The sequence below is a fragment of the Notamacropus eugenii genome, chromosome 3 (genome assembly GCF_028372415.1).
Source record: "Notamacropus eugenii isolate mMacEug1 chromosome 3, mMacEug1.pri_v2, whole genome shotgun sequence".
In the NCBI taxonomy this organism is placed as follows: domain Eukaryota; kingdom Metazoa; phylum Chordata; class Mammalia; order Diprotodontia; family Macropodidae; genus Notamacropus; species Notamacropus eugenii.
Window position 1 is genome coordinate 410,830,304 of NC_092874.1, and position 25,330 is coordinate 410,855,633.

Here is a 25,330-nt window from a genome sequence, read left to right on the forward strand (position 1 = left end):
TGTCCAACTTTTTAACCCTTTCTTGCCGTCCTCTCAAACTAGCAAGTATTTCTTCGTTATTGTCACATGTAATGGTGGCATGTTATTCCCTTTGCCACTTTCTGCAAATGTTTATTTTAAATAACAATGCTTAATGTGAAATATTTATTTATTTTGGAGATTTTTTTCATGATGCTCTCATGCACAATAAATTTGCCAGTCAAATTTTATTTGCATAAAAATGGAAAATAAAAAAATGCTTGGAATTCATACTTACTTTGTGAATCCAATTATAAGGCTACATTCAATTTTATCTGAGAAACATCTATTTTTAGCTGTAAATTTTATTGAAGATAAAGTTTGCTGGAATCTATTGCTTCTTGTCAGAGCTCAATGTCTGGAACTCCAAAAATCTATGTGAAGACTTGAAGGAGGCAATCAGTATACAATGGAAGGAGCACTATATGTAGGCAGAAGACCCAGGTTCTAGATATGACCACCACTTAGTAATAGATGTCTGAATTTCCATTAAAAAAACTGTATATTTACTGAATTAGATGTTGGCTTAGATTATATTATTATGTACTTTTCATTTCTAATAAAAACTAAAAAGCACTGTAAGGTTTATAAAATATTCTTTCTATATTTTAACTTATGAAGAAGGTAGTATAAGTACTATTACCTCGGTTTTAAAAGTAAGGAAGCCAGAGCTCAGAGGAGTTGTATGATTTTCCAGTAAGTGTTGGACCTGAGACATGAATCTGAATGCCTTGCCTCCAAGAACAGTGTTCTTTTCACCTCCTGGGGGTACCACTATGAATTTACAATGTGAAGTTCATTGAAATTTCTCTCCTTTTTAGGTCTGGTATAATCAGAAGGGGTTTCATGCCTTACCATCCTATCTAAATCACCTAAACAACCTAATTCTGTGGCAGCATTTACCATCTTCTGTGAACTGGAGACAGTATGGTAATTATTTACAAATTATATTTTACCATTTAAAAGGATAACAGGTTAAAATGAAAAAGAACCTCAAATCCCTTTCTACATGAATATGGAAAGCAACACTGATGTTTAACGTAGTCTCTTAACTCGTAAAGACACACTGAAAGTAAAGGGTTCTATACCATGGGCTACTCATCTTGGGCATTTGTGTCATCTTGGGCAAAGTCACCGCTTTCCTGGGACTCTAAAGCCTCCTCTCTGAAGTGAGAGGTTTAGAACAGACACTCTCTAAAGTCACTTCAAGTTTTAAAAATTCAATGAGTTCTGTGATTTTAATATTTTTGGCAGTCAGGATGGTCTACTTTTTATAGATGAGTTGTTTTTGCAATCATTATTTTATGTATTGGTTGACAAGAACACAAATCATCTCATTGCAGGACTCTTTAAAGGTGAGTTATAAATTCTGAGTTATGGTATACTTGCTGACTAGATTTTCTACTAATGTCATCATGATGGAAAAGTTGAATGTAAATTAGCTGTGTTATTTTATGTGGTTGGAGAATGTAGATTTCATCTTAGAATCTAGAGTTAATTGACTGGATTAATGAAATGCAACTTTGGGTTGTGCTATTTTTAAAAATGTGTCAGGTTTGCACAGTTTCTTACTTCAACACTTCAATATTTCAAGGATCTATAATTTTATACACATGGATACTCTCCCTATGAATGCATATCACAACTTCTCCATGCCTTAGTAGATGGTTTAATGAGGTGCTAGAAAAAAACCATCACCTGGTGGCCAGTCCTCTGTCAGTGATACTGTGAGGAAAGCTATGCTAATCCTCAGCCAAAGAAGAGTTTATTGGGACTGTCAGAGCTTACAGCCTGGAAGTATTGCTTTCTGGAAGCCCAGGTCTCATCCACATCATAATGAGGCATTAGAAGAAGCCTTTAACAGAGTGTGGAGCTTAAAAAAATAAAATAACAGAAGAAGTGAGGAGGAGAATGAAAGAATAGAAAGTGAAAGACAGACATAGACAGATGTGGATGAACAAGAAGTGTAGACAGACATATTTAAATAGGATCATTAAATTTATCTTTACTCATAATTCATTTTCAATTGACCCCTAGTCAGATGCTCTTTAAGGCAATTTAATCCTCAGTGTCCCCAATTAGCTTGAAATAAGCATACGTATGTAAATATTGATACGATATAGAATGTGATCAATTTATTCATTCTTTAAACTGTTATTTTAATTTCTAAAATTATACCTTTTGTCTCTATATCACACGTATAGAAGGGAAAACAATTTTCTCCTCTTTCCTCCACTCAGTCATTGAACCTTCCATTGTAACAGATAGCAAAAACTTAGCAAAAACTCTGATAGAGTGAGTACATCTGCAAATGAATGAAAAGTTCTGCCCTAAAAAGTCCCTACCTCCCTTCTAAGGAGATATGTCTCCTACCTTGTTTTCTGGGGGTGTCAAAGTTTTTTGTTTACTTAAAATGGAGCTTCCTTGTAATGATTTTTCCCATTTACATCATTGTAGTTGTTATGTATATTTGTACTTTGGTTCAGATTGTTTCATCTAGTATAAGTTCATGCAAATTTTCTTTGAATTCCTCACATTTATAATTTCTTTTTTTCACAATAATAATTGATTACATTATAGATTGCATTTTTCAGCTTCCCTCTATTGGGCAGTGAGTACTTTTTGTCTAGTTCCTTGCTACCTCATTTAATGCTGATGTGAATATTTGCAGATGTACATATGTTTAGATCTGTATTTAATCTCTTCCTGTCATCTCTGTTCTTGTCTTTGTCTCTCTCTTTTTCTCTCTGTGTCTCACTTCTGTACCTAGTAGTGATACCAATGGATTACAATATAATGACAATTTAGTCTTGTCTCTTCTTATAGTCCTAACATGATATCTAAAACGACTGGAACAATTCACAACCACATCAAAAGTACATTTATGTGACAGTCTTCCTAGAAATCCTCTAAATAGGAAATTTTCTATTTTTAGGTAATATTTGTGTTAATTTTTATTTCTCTTTCTATTAATCATCTTCATATGTTTTAAAGTAGTCATCCATAGTTTGCAATTCCTTTAAAATTTGTTTCTCTGCCAAAGAGGAGACAAAATTATCACTAATTGTCATGGCTTACTTACAAAACCCTAGAGAATCAGGAAAGAAATTTAAACAGTTAATAGACAGTAAAGCATCATGATGCAAACGAACACACTAAAATCAATAGCATTTTCATATAGCAATAGTAAGATCCAGAAGGGGATAATAGAATAGGAAATTATATTCAAAATAATAATAAAATATATAAAATACTTGGAAATAAATCTACCATAGCATACTCCAGACATATGAATACAATCATAAAACAGGCTTTTTAAAAAGACAAATAATTGGAGAGAGATGCAGCACTAATAGTTGGTCTGCACCACTATAATAAAAATGATACTGTCTAAATTAAGTTACAGATTTAGTGCTGTATCAATCAAACTACCAAGAGGAGACTTTATGGAGTGAGACAAAATAATAACAAAATTCATTTTGAGGTACAAAAGATATAGAGTCTCAAGGGAAATTATGAGAAAAAATAAAATAAAGAAGGAATAGCCTTTACAGACTTCATTATTTTTATAAAGCAGCAATCATCAAAACATTGTGGTACTGTTTGAAAAAATAGGAAAGTAAATTGGTAGAATATATTAGATAGGAAGAATCTTAGTCAATTGAGTTCAGTAACCCAATCACTTGGAGAAAAGACCTTTCCATTTGACATGAATTGCTGGGAAAACAGGAAAGCAATTGGTAAGAATTAGAATTAAACTAATATCTTACACCATATGCTACAATTAAGACAAAATAAGCTGAATATGAAAGTATATACTATAAATATATGTTTCTATGTTTGACTGTGTACACACACACACACACACGCACACACATAGACGAACTTATCAAAAGTATCTGTGTGTGATGGTCTTCCTAAAGTCTCTCTAACATAGATATTTTCTATTCTTTCATTAGGTTTCATTTGTTTTAATTTTCATATTTTTACTAGTGGTGATTTTTAGTGTGTCTTCAAATAATCATTTATAATTTGTAATTCCATTTAAAAAATCTTCCTTTATTAAAGAAGAGGCAAAATTTTCATGCTTTTCTAAGGTTTTTCCATATTATTATAATAAATTAGGGTCAAACAAGGGTAATGGAGGTATGGATAGGGACATGAAAAGCAAACGTACAAGAAACTGAGTCTAGGACTCAAAGTGGGCCACCAAAAAATAGGCAGAAGCCAGGGATTATGGTAGAGGATGGGTCTGTCACCAACTCACTCAATCAAAAACTACAGCAGGAGGAGCATCCTGTCTATGGAGAGACTAATAATACCTAATAATAGCTAACATTTATGTAGCACTTAGAATGTACTAGATACTATACTGTCTTTTTATAAATATTATCTCATTTGATCTTTATAATAACCCTGAAAGGCAAGTGCTGTTGATATCCCATTTTACAGCTGAGGAAACTGAGGCAAATGTAGGTTAAGTGATTTGCCTAGGGTCACTCACACAGCTAGTAAGTGGCTAAAGGCCAGATTTAACTCAGATCTTCCTGACTTCAGACCAACAGTTCTCTATCTACTGTACTACCTAGCTGCTTTAGACCAAATAAGATCTGGAGCCACCGGGGGTGGGGGGGTGATTGAATAGGGAAATGAAATGGTTAGATCTGTACTTTAGGAAGATCATTTTGATAGCTGATTGGAGGATTGAGCAGAGAACGAGGATACCAACCAGTAGGCTATTGCAGTAAGATGAAGAGGAACTGTTCTGGGGTAGTATCGGTATTAGAGATACAAGGGGACATAAACAAGAAATGTGGCAAATGTAGAAATCAACATGACAGCAAATAATTGGATTTGGTGGATGAGAGAGAGTGAAGAGACAAGGTGATGACTAATCAGAGATAATAATTGAATTGATGGTGTCCAATGAGGTCATCAGATGAAACAGTATAGAAGAAGAAGAGAAGAGGACCCAAAAGAGACCCTTGGATGGGTATTCCTGGATGACTAACTAGCAAATGTATCTGAGAATGAGTGATCAAAGAGGTGGAGGGAGAACCCAGATACAGTAATATCACAAAAACCTACAGAGAAGAGATGTCAAGGAGAAGAGGGTGGTCAACAAAGTCAAAGACCACAGCGAGATAAAAAAGGAAGTTGATTGAGTTTACAATGCAGACACCACTGATAACTTTGGAGAGAGCAGTTCCAGTTGAATGATGACATTAGAAGCTGTAGTAAAGAGAGTTAAGAGGAGAGTGAGGAGAAAAGTGAAAGCACCACTTGTAGTCTCTCTTGTTAAGGAGTTTAACCATGAAAGAAAAGAGAGATAAAGGATGGCTAGATGGGATGGACAAATCAAGAGAATTAATGAATTTATGCTAAATATTGTATTGAACACATATTACATACAACCCAGTTTTTAAGTGAACTGGTGGATACATGTGCATGTTTAATAGTATTGGCACTTAATATTTTCCTTGGATCACTGAGCTACTGTCGTTAGTAAACATACTTACTGAAAATACCTATGCTTCTAGAAGTTAAAGGTAAATTTCCTTCATAAGTTCAAGGTGAAAGGGACCTTTGAGACCATTAAATTAGGTCTGTAAAGACGTGGGAATACATAGGACCTGTTAACCCACTTGGTGACAACTTAATCCTAGATGGAAGTCCCTCCTACTTACATTTTTTTAATATAATGCATGAAACAATGTATAAGGGACTAAAAGGGATACATACACACATACATACATACATATATATGTATGTATATATATACATATATATATAATTCTGGAACTCATCTAATTTTGAGGCTCAGAGAAGGGAAATGGCTTCCCCAAGGTCACATGACTACCTAGTGAAAGAGCTAGAAATGAGTCTCCAATCTCCTAACTTGCTATCTAGTGGCTTTTATAGTACATTTTCCCCCATGTGATTTCTAGTAAGATTAGAACCATGCTTACACTATGAAAAGCAGCAGGTTGAAAAAGACTTTTTGAGATTTTTATTCCTCTAATAAATGGATTAAATTGACTATACCTCCAATCTCATCAATTATGTGTATATTTTTCATCAAGATGGATAAAAAGAATTTGACAAACAAAGTTTAAATCTATGGGTATAAATAATTAATACTAGCTTGTATTTGTATAACACTTCAAGTTGCACAAAGAACTTTTCTCCAGGGATAATGTGAGGTAGGTAATGCATGTATCTACTTATAGATGTGATAACAGTCACAGAGAGATTAACAAACCTGCCCAGGATCACAGAGCTGATAAGTGGAAGAGGGAGACATTGAACCCAAGCCTCTTGATCCAAAGTAAAGAATGCTTTCCACTGCCTCATACGTCTTCCTCACCACAGCCTCACTGTCAGTCCAAAGCAGTTTGAAAATTGGATTTTGCTCCTAATTCCAACCTTTAAAACTTTAAAGGTGGCATTGAAATATTTTTACCTTAACTTATTTTGTGTGATCTCTGCTTCTGGTCCCTTACTCAGCAGTTCCTCATCTGGGTATTTGCTTATTTCTACAGTTTCCTATTTATCTTTAAGGAAACACTAACAAATATAAAACTTTATGAAGGACTTCTAAGTTCTTCTCTCCGTCAAGCACTCAAATGGAATTGTCGAGCAGAAACCTAAAGAAATATTAGTTCTTCCGATCTGTCAGCCTGGATGTCTGAGACTTCAAAGGAATAATAATGGGCCCTCTCAAAATACCCAGTGTACTAATAAACCAAGTTCCAGCCTAGAAACTCAAAATCTCACTCCATCTCTGCAAATATTGAAACTTTCTAAGTCCCATCACCACTTTTTTTTAATCTATGTAATTGGCAAGACATCTCTTCCTGAGTAACTCACCAAAGCCTTCAATTTAGCACATCCCAAATGGAGATAATTATTTTTTTCTCCTAAACCTATTTTTCCTTTTTCCTGCATTATTTTTGTTTAAGGCACTGCCTTCAACATACACATATTCATCATCCTCCCTGATGCACCTGACCAGAAGTCCATTTCCCCCCTCAGATTTCACTCTCCATGCTTTTTGATACTTTCCTTTTGTGCTTTTTTTAATCATGTAATATTTATTATAGCTATTTGGTTTGGTGTCATGCCTTTGCTAGACTATAAGCTTCTTCAAGGCAAGGAGAGACATTTAAATTTTATAACCCTTTCTCCCAAAGTGCTTTGCATATAGTAGATTCTTGATACATGCTTGTAATTGTGATACTTTAGAGATTTTTAAAAAAAAGGTGTGTTTGAGAAAGCTAAGATATTAAACTCTGCTGACCAACTGTAACAAAATCTGATTTCATTCTCTGGGTCATATTTTAAATTCTAATTAGTATTGCTTATATTTGTGGTGAGAAAAACAACATCATATAAATGAGGAGATATTGAATGTATTTTCCATAACAGCAGTTATAAAAATAAAATTTTAGAGATTTTTTTCCTATAGGAATTATGAACGATTCTGGAAGACAGTACAGTATTGTTATTTATTCTCTATGGGGCTTCAATGTAGGGAAATAGAACACAGAGTATTTTTACTTCAGCAAAATATAACAATTTGAATATTTTACATTTAATATGTAGAGAAACAACGTAGATGTCTGGTCTTTGAGTTAAGAAGATCCATGTTCAAATTCCGACTTAGTTTATTAGTTGTATGATCATAAGCAAAGCACTTAACCAATCACATCTCCAATCTAAAATCTAAATTTTAAATGAGTAACTGATCTTCACTGTTTGAAGGGATCCTTTCACTGGATGAGGGAACACAGATGAAATCGTAAATCAGGACACAAAATATAATAAATATGATATGAGATGGCACAATAGTATTTGGCATATCATAATATGACATACCACAATGTAATAGAATGAAAAATAATGTAATATGGAGTGGACCCTGTATGAAACAAAAAAAAAAAAACTGCTATCCTTAAAACATGTTTTTCGGTGATTTCCTTTAGCCACAGACCAAAATAAATTAATTCTCTTAGTTGGTGGGCCTGATAGTCATGTAAATTTTCTGGCATTTCATTTCTCTCTAGGGCACAACCTATATTATAATAGAAAGAACATCAATTTTTAGAGTGAGAATGTCCTAAGTTTGAATACCAGTTGTGTAGCCCTGAGTAAACTTCTTCAACCATACACACATCTTTAACTTCACAGGGCAGTTTTAAGATCAAATTATATTTTTATATATAAGTGTTTTTGCCTGTTTTATGATTCCATTGTTTTTAAAGTTACCAAACATTGACCACATGCCTACATGTACAACACACTGTGGTAAGTTATAGGGATACAAAGACAAAAATTCCAAACAAACCACCAAACATTCCGTCTTTGACATGTTTATATTCTATCATGATCGCCAATTACTCTCTTGTGGATATATTACAAGTTTCAACGACTAACTACTGGTATGACCTTGAACAAATAAGTCCATCAGTAAAAATTTATGAAGTCCCTATTATGTGTCAATGATCTCTCTGGGCTTCAGTTCCATGTGTTGAAAATGAAGGAATTAGACTAGATAACATCAAAGGTTCTTTCTATCTCAATCGAAGTTGCTATAATCCAAGATTTATGAAGTAGGAAGTAACATTTTTGTAGTACTTCACTGTTTAAAAAGTGATTTATACATACACAAATATATACAGATATGTGTTGTAGTATATATCTATGCTTCCATTGGTATAGGGAGCTCTCAGTGAGGAATTTCCTCTTCAGTATAGATGAGTACCTTCTCTTCAACTTCCAATCTGAGAGAATTACGAGGACAGTGAAAGGTTAAGTCGCTTGCTCAAAGGTCACACAGTCAGTATGTATTAGAAGAAGAGAAAGAATGTGAATCTGGGTTTTCCTAATCTGAGGATAATTTTCTATCCACTATGGCACACTGCCTTTCTCAAAATACATCGATGCCCAATATAATAAAAAAGACATTTCAGTACATTTATATTTGTACTCATATACATGAGTGTATACCACTCATAAATGTTATGAGTGAAAAATGGCTATTTAACAAATATTGACCCGCAGCATACTTAAAAAAAGTGACCAGGGATAATGATAGGACTTAAACTCCATGAAGACAGGAGTTGTTTCTACTTTCCTTTTTTCTTTTCCTTCTCCTCTTCCTCCTCCTTCTTTCTCCCTCTTATTACTTTGGTCTTTATATCTATTACCTTCACAGTGGTTTGAGAATAGTAGATTCTTAGTATTTGTTGACTTGAATTAAAAAGGTTTTGGAGATTATTTAGAACAATTCTCACTCTTTCAACATGTAGAGTCCTAGAAAGGATAAGAGACATCCCCAGTATTTAACTCAAGTTAATAGCTGAGTGGAGGATGGAACCCAGATTTCCTAACTCTCACACCAGTGCTCCTTCAACATCTTGCCTTTTTTTTTAGGTAGCTCGTTTTGCATCTCTGCTGAGTTTCTAAATGACTTTAACTTCAGAGCTTAACTTACAAAGGAGCCTTGAGATCCTGTGGGACCAGAAATAATTAAAATTTTAGCATACCAGCTTTATTCTCATTACCTCATGGATATGAATAATGATGAAGGATATTTTTTTTGATGATACCAACTGGAGCTATATGCAGTAGAAAAATAGGCATTGCGTCTTTGGAAAGTAAATGTGCTATACGGCTTTATTATGACACTGGAGTCACAATGATTTTTAGGTCTGACTAGATTTTGTTATTTTTGCATTTTGTTGATTTGGTGTCTCCTAAGAGATTGGTTTAGACTGAAAGAACTCAGAGACATTAATTTGAAAGTACTGTGGAGGCAGAAATTATATTTTTTTCAATTTATGTTGTTCTATTTAAAGGCCTAGTCAGATATCACCTTGGGAGATATCTTACTCTTTCTTAGGAGTAAGATCCATCTTTTCAGTGGATTCTGATGTTCCAGAAGAGGGAAAGATCTTGTAGGTTCTACCGAGATGGGAAATCCTTCAGTGCAGGCACAGCAGTAGACTATGTATCTATTATTGAGGGCCAGCCTCGACAAACTTTTATGGGCTCATCATTACCACCTCATTTTTTCCCCCTTAAGTAACATTATCTATTCAGTAATAGAGGAGGTGCAGTTTGTCAGGGTGCAGGTATACTCACATTCTTTGAGGTATTATTAATTTGATTTGCTTCTTGTTTTAAGTTGTCCTTTTATATCCTAATGGAGTTTATGTACTTCTAATAGGAACATGTGAGACTTTAGAAGACTGAAGTATTATGGCCATTCTTTAATCTTAGTACCTGTGGCTAGATTATAGTCTGGGACCTCCAGTAGCTGGACACAAGTGTTTGGCTGAAGCCACAGGAGGCTAACCTACACCAATCCCTGTTCTCTACTTGCTGTTGCCATTTTCACTGACTTCAGTGTTCTAAGTTCCATTGTCTTCTCAATAGAGGAATTAAGCTTCCCTGTACTACATTCTGCCCCCACCATGGGTACCTGAGGACTGACCAGTTTCACTTTTGGCTCTAGTTTCTAGGTTAAGGTTCCCCCTTTCCAAAGGGAGAAGTAAAGGAAGGTTCCAGTATTTAACAGGTATAGAACATGTACTTATTCTCACATAGGAAAGGGAATGACAAAGAATAAAGAAGCATAAAATGATTACAACAAAAAAAATGACTAGAACAGAATCCAGAAACACGATTACTAGCCTCATTGGGAAAACAAATAGTTTCTTTGCTAGGTAGTTAATTAGCTATTTTACATTTCACCATAGCTGAACAAAGGGCAGTTAGGTGGTACAGTGGATAGAGCACCAGTGCAGGAGTCAGGAGGACCTGAGTTCAAATCTCACCTCAGACACTTGACCGCTCACTAGCTGTGTGACCTTGGACAAGTCACTTAACCTCAATGGCCTCATCCTGGGTCATCTCCAGTCATCCTGATGAATATCTGGTCACTGGATTCAGATGGCCCTGGAGGAGAAGTGAGGCTGGTGACCTGCACAACCCTCCCTCACTCAAAACAAAGTCAAGTGCAAGTCATGTCATTACTTCACTGATAGCATGGTCTTCTTCGGCAATGAAGGATGAACACACACAAAATAATTGAGCACCATTATTCAAGCAGAACCTCCTTTCCAGTAGTCTCTTTTTCTTTCTGATGATAACTCTTTCCTTGTCACCAGTGTACTCCTGTGGCTGTTGCATTTGTCATAGCTCCAGTAACCACTATTGCTTTTGAATAATTCCTGGCCTTCCAGGATCTTTTGATATACACAAGACTGATGTCAGAGGAAAGGAGACACAAAAAGAAAGGCAAGACATTCAGAGGCCCCCAGTATAACCCTGATCAGTTAAGTTTAAGTTTCATGTAGTGAGGAGGAAGGACACACACCTCTCTTTGCCCCTCTCGTCCCTGATCCATCATTATACCAAGGTAGAGAAAGTCCTTTCTTCCTCCATCCTCAACCAAAGTCCCATCTTCCCTTCCTGATAGCTGCCACTCCAGAGACCCTCAGCTCAAAGCTGCTTCTTTTTTTCCCTCCTACTATAGCACCCTGTGTCATCAGTTTTTCTAGGTCAGAAATTATCAAGGGGGGGGATGAGTTTCTAGGTGGCTTAGGAGATAGAGTGCTAGACATAGAGTTATGAAAACATGAGTTCAGATTATGCCTCAGACATCAGCTGTGTAATCCTGGGCAAATCACTTACCTACTCTCAGTTTCAGATGCTTCATCTATAATATGTGAATAATAATAGTGCTTAACTCACAGGGTTGTGAATTGTCGTCATCATCTTCATCATTATCATTGTCATCATTATAATCATACCTATTATAAATATCAGTTATCACCATCCTAGTCATCGTCATCCTCCTCCTCCTCCTCCTCAGTCATTCAGAAGTTCAAGTTTCTATGTAATCTTTGGGGAACAGGTAGTGAATCGACAGTATCTCCACATACTCCAAAGGGTGTTGGGGAAGTCCATGAAGTTGACTGGAGTACTCTTTAAGGAGTGAGTGGCATTACTATAAGAATCTGCTGTCTTCTTGGATATGGCTTTTCAACTGGAAATTTGTTTATTGAGAAATGTATGCCCTATTGAGAAGGGCTTTTTTTTCCCCTACCCTTAATTTTGTGTTTTCATGATCTCTGAGTGGATCTATTTTTTCCAATGGTGTCAGATTTCCTTTCTGTTCTTTTTGTGTGGTGCTCTGTGTGTGTTCATTTAGTAACCTTTCTATATGAGAACGAATAAATATGACAGTGGAATACACATGTAATTTGTGTGAGTCCCCCTTCATTCTTTCTTTCCTTTCTCCCCCATTAAGTCTCCAATAGCCTGTCAAAGTGTCTACATTTCTACCCTGAGGGTTATATTCTATTTTTTGTGCTAAATAATTTTTGTCTCTAAACTTAATTTGCAAATATCCTTGGAAGGGTAACAACTTAAACAATTTATCATCCGTTTAATACCTCAAGGAAGATTAATTTATCAGCTCCTGGTGAACTTGTAAAGGGATACTGTTGTTATTAAGGCAAACTTAATCTATATCAAAATGTTTCCAGTGTCTGATACTTTTGTGTTCTATTGGGTTTCAGAGCACAATTTCTGTCCTGAGAAATTGAAGCAAATTTGGATTTCATTTGATTAGTGCCATTTATTTATTATTTTAATATTCTAGAGGACTAATAATTTCCTTATAATACAATCTTAGTTGTTCATTGATAACCTTTGAAGATTAAGGAATAATAGAAAGCTTTCATTCACATAGGGCAGATCTTATACGAAGCATTTATGAGGAAACAAAGATAAGCATCACACATTGGAATGGGAAAGGATAAGATCTTGGAATCTACATTGGCTTGCCTCTTCTGTAGCAAATAATCTCATACAAAACACAATTATATATATATATACATATACATATATATGCACAAAATAGTAATAATACTCATATTTCTACATTTCTTCTATAGGAATAACATTATATAGCCACCCATATGGAGGAACTTTACTAAATGAAGACAAAATGTAAGTTGAAATGCCATTGTAAAGTGCATTCATAAATAGATGGAATTTAGGAGTACTTTGTTGACTTCTTTAAATCTTTTCTTTGAGAATAAACAGATTTTTTCTTACTTCCAAATACTTTGTTTTTGAAATTAAGAAATACATACTCTTTAAAAATAAATACAAGTCATGTACCTTCCCCGTGATGTATACTGTGGAGATTACTTTAGAGATATACAGATCTTTTTCTCTGTCTATCTGGTAAAAACAAAAACATACAAACAAAAGACAAACTAAAAATAAAATAAGAAGGTCCTTATAGTTACTGTTTTGTTCTTCAATATATTTTAATGCTGACTTTCAAATTGGTAGCATTGCTAATAAGAAGAAAAATGACTAGGGAAGGTAATGGACAATGAATGAATGAATGATTAATGAGAAAGCATTTATTAAACTTTTACTCTGTGTCATACACAGACACAAAAGAGAAATGGCTCCTGCCCTCATGAAATTATATTCCAATGTGAGGAGAGAGTATACAAGCAAGGGTCGTGTCTAGGGTCTTGCTTTAGCTCATAAATTCAGAGATAATGAATGAAATCATAAAGCATTTTGTTGACATGCCCTTTCAAGAAGCATTGGTACCAATTGTTCCTGGAATGAGAGGTTCAAGGGGACTGTGTAAAAATAAGGATCCTGACATACAGAGGAGAGCCTGCTATCACAGGTTCTCAGATCTGCATTTATAAAAGGAGAGGCACCATTTGAGGGGTTAACAATCCCTTTAATCAAGCACATATATCATTCACTTAGTTCAGGGGAAATAGTCAGCACCCTGAACTTCAGAGAAAATACAGAGAAATAAAACCAATAGACAGTTACTTCCAGCTGTGTGACGTAAGCAATACATACATCCTAGATCAACAGACAGTTGATCTGATCATTACATACATACATAGTTACCAGAGAGAGTGAAGCAGCAACATCTGGGTTTTCAAAGCTGGGGAGCTTCTTAGTGGCTGCCCAGGGTCTCATCTGGCACATGACCCTTCTTCCAAAGAGTAAGCCCCAAAGTAAAACTACACCTCAGAGTCTTTATACACTTTTTAGAGCCAGAGGGCATCACAACCCTTGGGAACCAGTGCCTCATTCACAAACGGTGTGGACCTTCCCAATCCTTCCTTAATGGGCTGGCCCATTAATGGGTGGGAAAGATCTTCTTTAATCACATTATTCAATCAGAGGCACTTAATTATACTAAATATATACTAAAATAAAAAAATACATTATACAGATTGGCCACTAGGTAAAAGTCAACTTTCACCATTCAGGACATCATGGTCTCAGAGAGAAGCTGGAGGTCCATTTGGAAGAAGACAATAGTGTCTCTCACATGGTGATGTGGCAGGAAGATGATGTAAAGTATTATCAAGTAGCTGGAACTGGATAGATATAGTAAATTTTCACTAATCAAGACAGGGTATGAGGTTGTACATGTTCATTTATTCATTCTTTCATTTTTCAAACATTTATTAATTCCTATTACGTGCAAACCCTGTACTGGGGGCAAAGTGAGACAAAATTTAAATAAGACATGGTCCTTGACCTCATGGAGCTTACATTCCTGTAGAGGCATAGGGTACCAATGTAGTAACACAGTCATACATACAGAGTAGATGACCTAGAGATGCTAAAGAGATGCTTTTCTTTGGTTGGATTAGAGAAAAAATGATTGCAAGATGTCATACCTATATGGAATTCCAAACAAAGAACACCAAACTCTTATGGTCCATCTAGTCTTTGGTCTGGCTTGCTCACCCCAATATTCCCTCCTATGGGAAGACCTGGCATCTCAAAGGAGGACTGGTACTACAGTGCCATGAACAAAGACTCTTCATGTGCTAGAAATGATGGTATTGTGGAGGAAAACACTCTGGCTACTTACTGCTTTAACTCTTAGTGAGTACCACTAACATGATTTCAGTTATACAAACATATTCGTTCGCAATGATGACAATTAAATGTTAAACATAACCATGTACTTAAGTTGAAAACAAGAATGATTTTAGTATTGGGGTACTCATGTGAAACAAATAGAGGAATAACATATCACAATCCACACATGAACCTGAGTCATACTCTCCCATCAACACATTCAGTATTTATGGGAAAGAATGGGTATACACTTACAGAAACTTGATAGGAAAGCACATAATTGAGGAAAACTCACATCCTCAGGGTAATTTATGAGTCTGGAATGATCAACCTCTGTCCTCTTTCTATATGAAGAAAGGTCCATAAAATTCTTTGACAAGATTCTTTGTTGAAAAGATGCTTTCATTGGTAAGCTTAGTTTATCCACATTGTGCCTGACATCCCCATGTGATGTGACATCTCAGATAAACTAGTCAATCTACTTGGTGAATACTCTGATTTTCAGCTATTCTTCTGCTCAGCTGAACTTCCTCAACAGCAACTGTTATTATCCATCACTTCTAGCTTAAAGATGTTGTCAACTTAAGGAGTATTATTTAATTTTGAAAATGTGCTGATCTTTATCCGAAAGTTGGCAAAAGCCTCTCTAACTCTTCCTTTTTAGCATTCTTCATTTTCTCTCTCTCTAAGCAATAATAAAGGAAAATATAAAGAAGAAAACCAGTTGCTGAGTTGTCTGCCTTTTCCAAGAAGCTGACACATGCCTCAGATGAGCAAACTGTCAATGGTCACTCCCTTATACAAGAAAAATGTTCATTGTCTTTAAAAACAGAGGTGCATGGCAGGAGTTATATGTCTAAGTCACAACATAAAATCTTTATTTGTTCTGATCATTCTTCTCCTACTTTTATGCTCCTTCTAATAATTAATTTTATATCCATAGTTATTAATGTTGGTATCATTAGTATGTTTAATATAGAATCTTTCTGTAGTAAGGTCAGCGGAGTATATGTTCTAGGAACTGTTAGATTTTAATGAACTTCTCCCTTGCATTACCAGGAAATGAATACTGAAAATACTTTTGAGCCCAAACATATGAATATTATACAGAATTTCATTGTGTACTAGGTAGTGTTATACAGTAATGATTTAATAGAGGTAAAAATCCCAGAAACTCAGAGTTGGAAGAAACTTCACAAGCCATCTGGAATAATATGTACAAGATTCATCATAATCATTATTAATATTCCATTTATCATTAGTTTTAATTTTAAGTAAAAAAGAAATAGTGATACCTTTCTTAAGTCTACTCTTCTTTCACTTTCATGGTTCTCCTTAACTTTAAAAGCACTGGAGAATGAATGAGTGAAAAGACATGGTGTTCAGAAGTCTCTACTTTATCAAACGCAGCCCTGATTGTTTTACTTTGATTGTAGACTGGAGAGTGTCCGCCAGTGTGGAGTCGCACTCTGCATCATGTTGGGTTTCTCCATCCTCACCGCATCGATTGGCAGTTCCGTAGTAAAAGATCGAGTGTGTGGAGCAAAGAGGTTGCAGCACATCAGTGGACTCGGTTATAGGACCTATTGGTTTACTAATTTCATTTATGATATGGTATGTTACTGAAATAGGATTTGTGGATATGGGCTAGCAGACTAAGTGGGTTGGGAGATTCGATAACCTCAGAACAATTTAGAAAATAAGGTGCAATTTCATGGACAGTATTTATAGTTTTATTTCAGTATCTGACAGATAAATAGGTAGGTTTCCAAAGGACTCTTAGGATTTAGAGCTGGAAGGGACCTTAGAGATAATTTAGTTCAACCCCTTCCTTTGGTAGAGGGGAAAACTGATGAATTTTCATGACCAGGAATTTGGAGATGGGGCTTCTTACAGCTCAGATTTTCAGCTAAAATTAATCCCACCTTAGAAGGATCTTAAGTCTGACTCTACACGTTTCCACAGGTATCATCAGCTTTCTCTAATTTTACTGAATGGCTCTCTAAAACTTTGGACCTGAATCAAGAGTCAAGAGACCTGTATCTGTATCGATCACTTAGAAACTATGTGACTCTACTTGTTATTTCACCTTTTAAGTCTCAGTTCCTTTGTCTATAAACTGGGCATAGCAGTACTTGTACTTGACAGTTGTTTGTTTGTTTTTAGGGAAATTACTTAATAAAATTTAAAGCATTATAGAAATGTCAATTTTTATTATTGTTATAATTGAAGGAACATTGTTTCTTAAACAATAAATTGGTGGCTGGATCTAGAAGGATGAATTTCCCCCCACTTTCCAGTTAAACTCTAAAATGCAAGCAAACTGCAGAGACTGTATTTTCTACCTCCTGTTCTTCCAGGGGTGTGCTGGCACTCACCTTTACAGGTCCAGCAGAGTTGATTTAAAAATTTTCAGTGTGAATACCTGTACCGTAGAAATCAGCAAATACTACCAATTAAGGCTTGATTTATTATGTTGTTGTTTGTCTAGAATTAAGAAAACGATGGGAAAATGCTTATAACGCACGTTAATCTTAAGTGCATGCCACACATGAATTTTTTCAAGAGAGCTGGTTGTTAAACATTTACCAGCATCCCTTGCCTTGTAGTCCAACCCAAGAACCTTTGCTACTATGTGGATTGTCTTGAGAACAAAATGAGGCTTGCTTCTTAAGCACTTCTAGGTTTACTTTCAAATTGTCTCATTACTTCCTGGCCTTCCATTCTATTCTTAGAAGAAAAATTTCTATACTGTGCCCAGAAGTTTCTAAGATTTGCTTCTTTATGAGGAAAATAGTGATTGATAATAAGCAACATTGTAATTTTAAAACAGATAGTAATGAAGTGTTGCTTTTCCCACAGGAGGAAAGAACCCTTCAGAGTAGAATGAGCCAAGTCTTGTGTTCAAAGTCCACCTATGCTCCTTATTACCTCTATGATCTTCAGCAACTCACTTACCATCCCTAGACTCCATATTCTCCTCTATAAAATGAAGGAAGGGGTTGTATTGGATCATGTCTAAGTGTTCTTTTAACTCTAAAGTCTATTTTAGAACCAGCAAATTATGCTCTGATCCAGTGGAGGTTGCAAAGTAACCACAGAATGAATACTTAAAGTGAGGTCAGATAAAAAATTCTATTTGCTTTTAAAGCTTGTGTAAAATTATTAGAACTGTGTTTTCTTCTTAATATATAACTTCTCCAATTTGACCTCTGATCTCATTGCAATTAAGTAAATATGTACAGAATTTTAACTCCCATTTACTTATTCAGTCAGTACAAAAAAACTTCTGAATGAATTCTTTCAACATTTGAAAGGATAATCAAAAAGGAAGTGATGGATGGATGTACTTTTTTTTTCATTTCTAAGGAACTGAGCATGTATAAAAAAAAACCTTGAATGTATGAAGAAACTTCATCATTAATATGTACCCTCTATTCTCAATCTTAACAGTCTTCTGCTAATGAGAAAAGGGTGTTCAGTCATATCACAAATAGTATTGACCCATACGTATAGTAAAACTTGATAACATAGCCTTCGTCATATGTGATATTGACCAATATTAAAAGAAATTTATCAAACTGTTTCAAAAATTTTTAATAATACATATTCCTTAAGAAATGTGCAATTGTTTAAATTAATTGGTGGTTTAAATAAGCTCTTTGTTTCATAATACATTCCTAAAAGATGTAGCCTCTTAAATATTATACTCGAGGCCTCCTAAATGTTTTTTGCTCAGGTCATATACAAAATTATAGATATTCAAGTGGGAGGATAACCTTATTGCTTAAAATGTCTCATAAGGAAAATATTATGAATGCAAGATGAAGGGATGACTCTAAGATAAGTAGATACTGATAAAGAACTTATCTGATCTGCCATTTCTTTTTTTTTTCCTTTAAGCTATTTTACCTGGTTTCAGTCAGCCTGAGTATTGGGGTTATCGTTGCTTTCAAGCTAACAGCCTTCACTTTCCGAGAGAACTTGGCAGCCACTGCCCTCCTGCTGGCCCTTTTCGGGTATGTGATTGGAAATGCCACTGTGGAATTATGGCGTGTTCCTTGCAAACGAAAAACTCTAGGATTTCTTTGAAACTGCTGTTGGGTGTGTGGTTTTCTCTCTCTTCCAGCAATTATGCTTCTGTAAGAGATATTGAGAAAACAAGCTCCAGCATGATGAGGAATGCTCTGTGGGGGGAGGGAGAGAATTGATACACACATAATGAGAACTGTGCTGTCCTGATCTCAGAAAGGCCTTCCAGCTGTTTGATAATGTTCTACTGTATGAAATAGATTCTGTCTTATCATCACTTTGAGACTAATCTAGGTGTTCAAACTAGAAAAATTGTTAGTCCTGAAATTACAGTGAAGGGGTTTTCGTCATGAACTTCTATGCCTTGCAAATATCCTACTTTGCTTCCTCTGATATTAATGACCAGTAGCGGTTTGTCTGAATGCTCACTTTTCTTACTTAAACTTAGTGCAAACAGCATATACTTACCTTATGATGCCCCAATTACTTTCCAGAAACTAATGGAAGATTAATGATTTTCAGTGGATTGAGCATTTTATTTTTCAATCTCTTCTTCATCAAATAAAATACGTTGATGTCTAGTAACTTAATCACACATATACATATATACACACATATATATGTATGTATGTATATATGGATGTGTATCCATATATATGTATATACATATGCATGCACATATACATATACAAAAATTATGATATAGACAGCCTGAATATGATCTTGAATTTATACAAACACAAATATTCCCCCCTCCCCATATAAGATCTAAAATGAAATTATTTTAGCAAATTAAAAGTTATATAAAATCTTAAGTATCAGAAAAGACTTTATAGGCTCTCTAGTCTATTCTCACTCCCAACAAAGTTCAGTGTAGTAGAAGGAATACTGTATTTAAAAGGAAAGGAGGTAGATTTGAATACTGGTCCTGCTTCGTACCATCTATGTGACATTATACAGTCATTCAACCTTTTTAAGTTCTAATTTCCACCTCTGTATGATGACAGGGTTGGACTAAAGAGGCCTATAAACTAATACAAATTATATAGTTAGAAAGGACAGGTAGTATTCAGATCAATAAAACTCTGGTTTTTAAACCATTTTTAAATAATAATAGTATTTATATAATTCTTACTATGTGCCTGGCACTGTGCTAGGTACTTTACAATTATCATCTCACTTGATCCTCACTGTAACCTTGGGAGATAGGTGCTACTATTACCCCCATTTTACAGCTGAAGAAACTGAGGCAAATAAAATAAGTGACTTCCTTAGAGTTACATAGCTAGGAAAAATCTGGGTCACAGATTTGAACTCAGAACTTTCTGAATGTAGGATAGAGTTCTACCCATTGTGGCACCTAGCTGCACTTCTTGCTCATTAGCTCTTTTAGGGAGGGAGGTAGTAAAAGTATTATTATATTCACTTATGCATAAGGAATTTGAGAATCACACATGTTGATTACATGTGTTGTTGGAACTGGGATTATCATTCAGATCTCTCCTCTGTATTCAATGTCATTCATATTGCATATTGAGGTCTTTCAAGGTCAGATTCTATTTCTGCTCATTTCTGCACTGATACAATATTTAAGGTGGGTAGAACAGAGAATGAGACAAATCAGATGATCACAAATAATTGGTAAGGACTCTGAATATCATATAATAAATTGTTAAAAGATTTTGGGGAAAATCTAGGTAACTGAAAACTTGAACGACTAATATATGGAAAGGGAACAAAAAAATATTCCTATATTACCAAATATAAAATTAAACCAATCATTGGAAGCTCAGTGAATCATATTTTGATTTACTGAAAAGAATAGCTTTCTTATAATTCAAGCTGTTTAATACTGGAAAAGACTGATTCATAAAGTGGTGAGATCTTTGTCACTGGAAGATGGTTGACTATAAGGGATGTTATGGAGGGAATTCCTACATTCAAAGAGAAGTAGGAGTAGATGTTTAATGAGGCCCTTTTTAATTCTAAGATTGTTTATCAATTTATTTGTTAGAAGGAAAAAATTATCACAGCTAACATCTATAAATCAAAAGAGATTATAGGTAGAATTAGAAGGGATTTTAGAGGCCATCTAGTTTAATGAACTTGTTCATTTTACTGATGAGGAAATGGAGATCAGAATGATTAAATTGAAATGCTCAAGGTCACTCAGATAGTGAAAATGAAGTGAAATTTGAGTCCAGGTCCTCTGCCTCTACTGTTGGTAATTTTTTCATTGGTTGCTTATGCAAAGCACTGCCCCCTTCTTTCTTTTTGTATGTAAATAGTTTGATTGTTGAAGGAGAACAAAAAGAACATTTACTTATTTCAGAAGACTGATAAAATCTACTTGTAAAGAAACAGAATATTGAGATAGACTATTCTAAAGTCCAAAGAACGGCCCCTTAGATGAGTATACTAGAAGACCTTTCTGAAGTCAGAGTAACAACTGACATAATGGTGGCTGCAAGGTATTATGGTCCATCAGCTCATTTGCTTTGTCTATTTTTAGAGTTTTAAAGTTTATAACTGTGAAGTCACAAGTGAAATTGCTTTTGAGGACTGTGGGAAGATGTTACAAAGATTAATGAGTTATAACTCAAAATCTGTTTCTTGAGCTTTACCTCATAAAGCACAGATAAGTAAATGACCTCCAGAAGGATCTGATTTGAGACTTTGGAACTGATAATGTTTAATATAGATTTTGGACTTTAATAAGGGCCAGAACTTGAATTAAGAAGAGCCTGGACCTAATAGTCTCTCTGTGCTCTGAAATAAACTCAGAAAATACCTCTTCCTATGTCAACAAAGCCAGATGGGGCTGACTTAGCATTCCTTATGAGACCCTTACACTATCTTGAATAATGGGACGTTTTCCCGTTCCTATGGCATATTAATGATAAAGAAAACACAGATATCCTGGGTCGTAATTTCAATTGAAACATTGTCAATTCTGTTAAAAATACCCTTTCCTGTATAAGCAAATTCAAAGACCTGTTGTGATAGGATGCCTACAACCAGAGTGGTGGGATTTTCTCCTTATTGTATGTCACACAGACATATGTTACAGAAAAGAAATTCACACATCCTGGTATCATAAATTCCAACTAACACTGCTTTATTAATTGTGTTGTCTCACTAAATTTAGAATTTGTTCAACTAAGGGAGTTCCTTTCTCACGGTAAAATGTATTTAAGCCTGATCGTTCTTGTACTGAGCAGTCAGAAATTTTCATTTCTGGCTCCATGATCATGTATTGTTAACTAAAGGGAAAAAAATGTATGCATTTAGCCTGTTGCCTTTTCTTAACCAAACTTTCAGGTTGACAGAACATATAGGGCAGGAGAAGACAGAAGAAGAAAGAAAAGCTAGAGGAAAAAATAAAAGGATTTAGGGGAAGAAACTGAACACATGGGGGAGTTAGAAGAAACCAGAGGCAGAAGATATTGAAGGCTAATGGACAAGTTGCTAGCTGTAGCCACTGATTCGTCAGCTGCCATGTTGGGAGCATGTTGACTGAAAAGAGGCAGGCCCTGCTTTCATGATTGACTGAAGAAAGGGCGTTTCAGCTCAGGAGCATTTCAGCTCTTATGCTGACTGGAGGAGAGTTGAAGCCTTCTGATACATTTAGAGCTGTTTAGCTTAAAGCTCTAAAGTGTCATCTAATCTTAGAGAGTGGAAACTTTAAAGTTTCTTGCCTTCTGTGGTTTCAGAAGGAGAAACCAAGAGAAGACAGATTTTGCATGTTATAGTATGAATTGTGCTTTCTGAAGAAGAGGTTTTTTTCTCTTTGTAGAGGCTGATTGGAGGAAACTTTTTTTTTTTTGAATGAGTTGACTCAGAGGGCCTTGTTAAGGATGATCTTGAGCTAAAAGAGCTTTATCAGGGGGGAGAAAGAGAGAGAGAGAGAGAGAGAGAGAGAGAGAGAGAGAGAGAGAGAGAGAGAGAGAGAGAGAGAGAGAGAGAAAGGGGAGAGGAGAGAAGAGGAGAGGAGAGGAAGGAGGGTATTGTATTCTGCTTGCATGAGTATGTCTAAGAACATTCCAGGGCTGCATGTTCCTTAAAATAAAATTTTGCTATACACAAAGATATTATAAATTCCTTGAGAGCAAAACCTCTATCTTCTGGCTCTCAGTGCCTTGCCTAGTGACTTTCTCAAGGTAGAGATTGCTTTTTTAAGTTTGTTTATGGAATAATGAAATTTTTGACCTACATATTTTCAGTTTTAAGATTTAGAGTTTTAAGTTTGGAAAACTCAACATATGTTTTCTAAACAATCAATTATTGATCATCTGCTATATCAAGAACTATGTTAAGGTGCTGAGGATACAAAGATATGAATGAAGCAATTCTTGCCTTAAAGGAGCACACATATAAACATAAGAAAATGCAATTATATACAAGATAAGTATAAGGTTAATTTTTTTGGTAAAGTTCTTGACATGGAGAGGGAATCAAGAGATTATTAGTTGACTCTTGAGCTACATCTAAAAGTGTCTAGAGTCTAAGAAGAGAGAATGAGGAGAGAATACATTCTAGATATAGTAGACAGAGAGGAGATATAGATTATTGTTTCTGAAATTCATCTAGTAAGCCAGTTTGACTGGAGTGCAGAGTATGTGAAGCGGAGTAATGTATAACATGGTCAAGTGGACCCAGATTGTAAAGTGGTAGTGTCAAAGTGAAGTAGAAATGGAGGTGACTCACCCATACATAAGAATTCCTGTGGGCTACATACTGGCTTAGAAAACCACATTAACACTATCTGTGTTCTTCTGCGTTGTTATTTATTTTGCTAAATATTTCCCATTACATTTTAATCTAGTTCAAGAAGGAAGCAGCCTGCAGCCACATGTTTGACATCTGTGCTGTAAAAGAGTTTAATGCCAAATAGAGGAGTTTGTATTTTATTCTAGTAGCAGAAGGAAGCCACTGAATTTTTGAATTATACAGTGATATGATCCAAACCTGTGCTTTTGGAAAGCATGGATTCAATTTATACTTTTATACTTCTAGAAATGTCATTATGTGTTATGGGCTTCATTTCAGACAGTAGTATTTACATTCCTATTTATCTGAAAGTCATGATTTAGTATTATGTTAATGAATGTCTTTAGCTTATTTCCTAATATGATTTTTTTTAACATAGTAGTTACTTTAAAGCTTTTCTGCTGAATATATTCTCTGTTCTCTATGACTGCTTTATAAGTAAGCAATTTCTAAATTTTTCCTCCCTTAATTATGAGACTGATGGACAGTACATATCATTTGCAAAAGATCCATATAACTTCATCTGTGACATTTTTGGCTTGTTAGTTTTTGAAATGTGTGAATGCCACAATGGGACTGATGAATGAATTCAGATTATAATGGATGTCTTAAGAATACAGGGAACACGCTAAGAAATCTCTATCTTTGGCAGCTCTTAAGGATTTGCCATCATTCACTTCATAATGCACTGTCATCATTTTCGGGGATGGGTAAAACATTAGTAAAACCTCAGTTATTTAAACCACACTGAGATTGTGCAGACTAACGCAATAAATCACTCCATGATAAAAATGACTAGCTTATCCTGAAAGTACTGTTATCTTGTGCATAGGTGGGTGGGTAGGTGGGGGCAGGGTGAAGGAGAATGGAAGACTGATATATGGAACTCTAAGGGAAATGGCAATGCTTTCAAAGTTAAAGTCACTCCTCAGGTGGCATTCTGAAGGAATATAGTTGCAAATGTCAACTCCCTGTAACTGGTTGAAATGGTTCTGAAAAATAAGGAAACTGAGTGGAAAAGCCAAATGAAGGCACGACTTCAGATCCTTGACTCGTCCAAGAAGTTATTATTATTATTTTGAAACCTATTTCCTCCTTCTTCATTTATTGAATACTTTCCCAACTCATGATAGGGATAATTTTTCAGAGAATAGTGTGACTAGGTTTCAAAATGCAACTTTTTAACCTACCTTCATGTTGTCAAATTTGGATTTCAGGAAGCCTGTGGGTAATATTAGAGATGGGTTTCTCTTTTATTTGATGAAAGGAAAGGCTATTTAGACACCATATAAATGAACTATTTTATGCAGCTTATAATTTTCTATCATGTGAGCAGTATTTTATATATGTACCTATGTATATTTATTTATAAATGATATATAAAGAGACAACATATTATAATGGATAGGAGGTGATTTTAGAGTCAAGAAGACCTGAGTTCCAGTACTGCCTCTGTTACATGTTGTTTCTCCTTGGCCATATCATTCAAACTCTCTCTGTCCTACTAAAATGTAAGTCTTTGATGAAGCTGCTGATCTATGTCTATGGAAGCTATTTACAATCTGAGAATTCC

At 35.2% G+C, this 25,330-nt stretch overlaps 1 protein-coding gene across 1 annotated transcript in view; it reads left to right on the forward strand.

The window, feature by feature from the left end:
- ABCA13 (ATP binding cassette subfamily A member 13) overlaps nucleotides 1–25,330 on the forward strand; it is a 371,167-nt gene that overhangs the window by 204,096 nt on the left and 141,741 nt on the right. Inside the window, exons 34-37 of the mRNA XM_072598129.1 lie at nucleotides 840–948; nucleotides 12,987–13,041; nucleotides 16,392–16,569; nucleotides 18,859–18,974. Coding sequence (XP_072454230.1) covers nucleotides 840–948; nucleotides 12,987–13,041; nucleotides 16,392–16,569; nucleotides 18,859–18,974 — 458 coding nt within the window. The remainder of the gene's footprint in view (nucleotides 1–839; nucleotides 949–12,986; nucleotides 13,042–16,391; nucleotides 16,570–18,858; nucleotides 18,975–25,330) is intronic.